The 4,490-nt window shown below is 34.5% G+C and overlaps 1 protein-coding gene across 1 annotated transcript in view; it reads left to right on the top strand.

The window, feature by feature from the left end:
• The window catches only part of LOC102837725 (ubiquinol-cytochrome-c reductase complex assembly factor 1-like), a 24,423-nt gene extending 20,449 nt beyond the window's left edge, over window positions 1–3,974 (top strand). The window contains exons 2-3 of the mRNA XM_006867935.1: window positions 3,163–3,590; window positions 3,962–3,974. Coding sequence (XP_006867997.1) covers window positions 3,163–3,590; window positions 3,962–3,974 — 441 coding nt within the window. The remainder of the gene's footprint in view (window positions 1–3,162; window positions 3,591–3,961) is intronic.
• The last annotated feature ends 516 nt before the right edge of the window (window positions 3,975–4,490 follow it).

The following is a 4,490-nucleotide window of genomic DNA, read 5'->3' as shown; positions in this document are numbered from 1 at the left end:
GGTATATGGAGGGGATTATAATCAATGTAATGAAACAAGTTATATGAATTGTTGAATGTGAAACTGCTGATGTGCCCTGTAAACTTTCAATCACTCAATCCACAATAAAAACCTTAAATTAAAAATAAAAAGAGTTAATGAATATAAAATGCTTTAGTGTTATTTAGATTTTTAATTTTTAAAAACATATTTCATTAAGGATAAATCAAATCCACTACTGGAAGGGCACTCAAATACACTTCTGTGGGTTATTCCCATTTGCTTCTGAGCTGTCCCATATTGAAGTCAAATTTCAGATTCTAATTCCATGTGCTTTGGAAAAATGGCTTATAGAAAAGAACTTTAAGAATTACTTATAAAACTTTAGAATTTCTAGATGTACATTTGATAAAGCTTTGTGGGTATCAAATGCTGTAGTACTTACAGAACATGTGATTCAGTGAAGTAAAAGTGAATCTGTGATATAAGGCTTAAACTTCTCCACAAATATACAAGAACTTAAACATTAAAAAAAAAAGAAAGAAGAAAAGAGAAAGCAAGCAAGCAAGCAAGCAAGAAAGAAAGAAAGAAAGAAAGAAAAAGATTTATTTGATAGTATTCAATTTGATTTTGCTAAATCCAAAGGATTTCAAAACTATGTTTTGAAGTGATCATGAAACCAAAACCTCACTAGTTTTTATGATATTTTGTTACCAATTCAATTTGAATGTTGTTTCCAATTTCTATTGTTGATGAATTAATCAGAAATGGTTAGAACCAGAACTACAAATTCAATTTTGTAAATGTTTTATAGCAGTAAAAGCTTCAGTAAAACTGTGTCCTATGTTACAATAATACAAAATGAATTTCAGTAAAGAATAAATTAAAAATAAAAACAAGCTGATTTCAGGTTCTCTTAGTTTCTCAATAATTTATATATCTATTTCTCCAAGTCAAAATAAATCTAAAAAGTTCCATTTATTAAGTAATTATGATTAAACAACTGAATGTTGTTGTCAAGTGCGGTCAAGTCGGTTCCAACCCATAGCAACACTGTATAGGGTTTTCCAAGGAGCAGCTGGTTAGTTTGAACTGCTGACCTTTCAGTTCAAATGGCTTTGCTGTCTGGCACATTAACACACAGCACCACACCAGGATTCCAAACAATTGAATAAGTATTAGTAAATACTAACATTCCAACAAATTGTTGTTGTTGTTGTTGCTATGTGCCGTGGAGTCGATTCCGACTCATAGTGACTCTGTACAGGGTTTCCGAGGCTGTAAATCTTTACTGGAGCAGACCGCCTCATCTTTCTCCTGCGGAACCGCTGGTAGTTTTGAACTGCTGACCTTGCTACTCTCAGCCTGATTCGTAACCACTACGTTACCAGAGCTCTCTTCCAACAAATTAGTACTCACTTAAATAATAATGTACATAAAGTATAACAAATATTTATAATGTTGTTGTTGCTATTAAGTGTCCGTGAGTTGGTTCTGACTCATAATGGCCCTGTATAGGGCTTCCAAGGAGGAGCTTATGGGTTTGAAATGCCGACTTTGTGGTCATCAGTCTAGTGCATATCCGACAGTGCCACACCAGGATTCCATTTATTTCTTAAATAAATGTAATTAATTACTGGTGGAATATCTGTGCCAGTTGTGCACTATACATCTTCTCAGTCCTTGAAATATGATTGGACAGTGACACTCTCATTTCCTGGAATACATTGATTTTCTAGCAGCATTTGGCTTTTATTACAAAAAGGATCTAGAATAAGGTTTCCCAAAAACATAACATCATCATAAGGAATCCATCATTATCCAATGTTGAAACTATCCTGAACTAAAACTTTAGACAAGGTTCAAGAAATGCTGAGTATCTCTGTGTTTCCTGCAACATAGAGGCCCATGCTACCTCTATATGTTAACAATAATATGTGTACAGCTTGGTAACTGGATTTAATCAATTTCATGAAGTCATATTGCAACCACTTCAGTATTTTGAATAACAATTTATTTATAACTAAGCTAAAATTGACAGCAGTGGAATGTGGTGTTAATAAAAATTAATGTTTTTATTGGATTTTAATAATATAAATGTATAATACATTGTGAGTCCTGGTGTCGCCCTGTGGTTTAATGTGTTGGACTGCAACATCAGTTTGAACTGCAAGCTTAGCACTCCTGCAAACTTAGCACTGTATAGAAACCCTATACAGCGCTGCTATGGGTCAGAACCAACTCAAAAAAAGAGCAAAATGGATAAACTGATGATTTCAGAAAACCATGTCATTCAGTAACAAATATAAGAGAAGGAATGAATGCTGCTGTTGTTATTGTTAAGTGCCATCGAGCTGGTTTATACACAAGATGTATCACTAAAATTCAAAATAAGAAGAAACACTTGTAAGCATTCATCAATAATGGAACTTGGAAGGCATGAAATGTGAATCTAGGATATCTGTGAGTCATTAAAAGGTAAATGTAACACAGAAAGATTAGATGAATGATGTAAGAGAAAGATGTTGGTCAAAGATGATGTTGCCCTGAGCAAGTGAAAGATGTAAATATGCTAATATACAAAAACTGTGAGAAGAGTATGTTTGAAAGGGATACCAACAGATAAGTTTTGGAAATGTTAAATTTGAGAGACTCATGAAGCATATAAATGTAGATCTCAGTTAATCCATTGGACATATGGATCCAGATTTTAGGGGAGAAATAGAGATTGGATAACCAAACCAAATTTTATTTTGTGTCAGGTACTTTTCTGAACACTTACATGAGCCAAAGATTATTTTCCATTATTTTAGATGAACAAATAAAGGCAGAGAGAAAGCTGCTATTTACTGCTGAGTTAAAAACATAAGAATCTAAGCTTAATAAGATCTCTCCCCTACTAAATAAAGGTAATGAGATCAGAGAAATAGTCAAACAAAAAATTAGATTTAAAAAAAGGAGGAGAGTTCCTGAGTTTATTTCTTTGGTTCTGAGCATTATGACAAAGATAATTCCTATGTAAATGTAGCAAAAAATAAAGGTCATTTTAAACTTGCAATTTAAAAAGTGCTGAAAGCCGCTCCCTCCGGCAAAAGGGCAAGGAGTGAGGGAGTAGCGGCAGCTGGGATTTCGAAAATCCACCCTTCACCCGGAAATGGTTGCTGAGGAATATGGCGTTGCTAGTGCTTAGTCCTTAGGAACCAAACTAGCATTACCCAGTGGATTCCAGTATGCGGCCGATCAGTACCTGTGCCTCCTATTCATGGGCAGTGGGGCAGGATGCTGTCTGGCACCTCCCAGTGGCCCCAGATGAGCCAGTCCATGGCATGTGGTGGATCAGAACAGATTGCTGGAATAGATGAACAGCTGAGTAGAAAGTATCACACTACAAACAAGCTTCTTACTACCAAAGATTCCCCACAGCCTGTCGAGGAGAAGGTGGGTGCCTTCACGAAGCTCATCGAAGCCATGGGATTCACCGGACCTCTGAAATGCAGTAAATGGAAGATTAAAATTGCAGCCCTGCGCATGTATACGAGCTGTGTGGAGAAAACTGACTTCGAGGAATTCTTTCTAAGAATATATAATCATTCAGCCAAAGAGCTCACCCTGCAAGCCTGCCTCCAGGCCGCCAGCACACATCCCTTCTCCCACCATGAGTCTAGAGTCCTCAACTGTTACATCTCTGCGAATCATCATCTCTGAAGAGGATAGACTTTTAAAAGTTTATAACTAAACATTTTTCCTACATAAATTATATAGCACAAACATTTTTTCATTTAATGGACAGACCAAAAGAGTAAATGATCTAATAAAAAATAAAATATAATAAAGCAATGTATAATGAATAAAGTATTTTAACAAACTTGACGAAACAAAAAATTTCCTTACTATTTGACATTATCTCCTTTTCCCTTGTGCATTCATGTTCTTACATAAAAGTTTATAGTAAATATACCTATTTTTGTTTTTGATGTTTTAGCGTTTTGACGTGAATTTTTTTGCTAGTCATTCCTCTTTCAGTTCTAGTTTTTAAGTGTTTTAGGTAATACTAGAATAAGCTTCATGGTTTTTTGTTTTGTGTGTTTTTTTTCTTTCTACTGAAGAAAGGCTTATTGGGTCAGAGAGCATCTATCATTTTGTTGTGTATACCCTATTGATAATTTGTTTTCCAAAAGGTTTTACTAGTTTAGCTATAAACACCTAAATATATATATTCTGCATATTTTTCTTAAATAACAAATATATACATATAATTATGTTACCAACAATGAAGAAAGCTACAATTTTGACTAAAAACTTTTTTGTTTAACCAAATACAAATTGTTTTGCTTATTTTGCTATTTCAATAGTTAAGTATTTGAAGAACTACCATACTGGGTTGGGTTGTAACCCTGACTTAATAAATATTAAGGTAAGTAACCCACCACTCGTCTGTCAGTTTGTCGTACTGTGGTGGCCTGTGAATTTCTTTGGTTCTGAAGGCTATGCCACTGGTATTTTAAATACCA

Source organism: Chrysochloris asiatica, unplaced genomic scaffold (genome assembly GCF_000296735.1).
Source record: "Chrysochloris asiatica unplaced genomic scaffold, ChrAsi1.0 scaffold00112, whole genome shotgun sequence".
Classification (NCBI taxonomy): Eukaryota; Metazoa; Chordata; class Mammalia; order Afrosoricida; family Chrysochloridae; genus Chrysochloris; species Chrysochloris asiatica.
The sequence above is the reverse complement of the archived record's forward strand: the minus strand, read 5'-3'. Positions and strand labels throughout refer to the sequence as shown.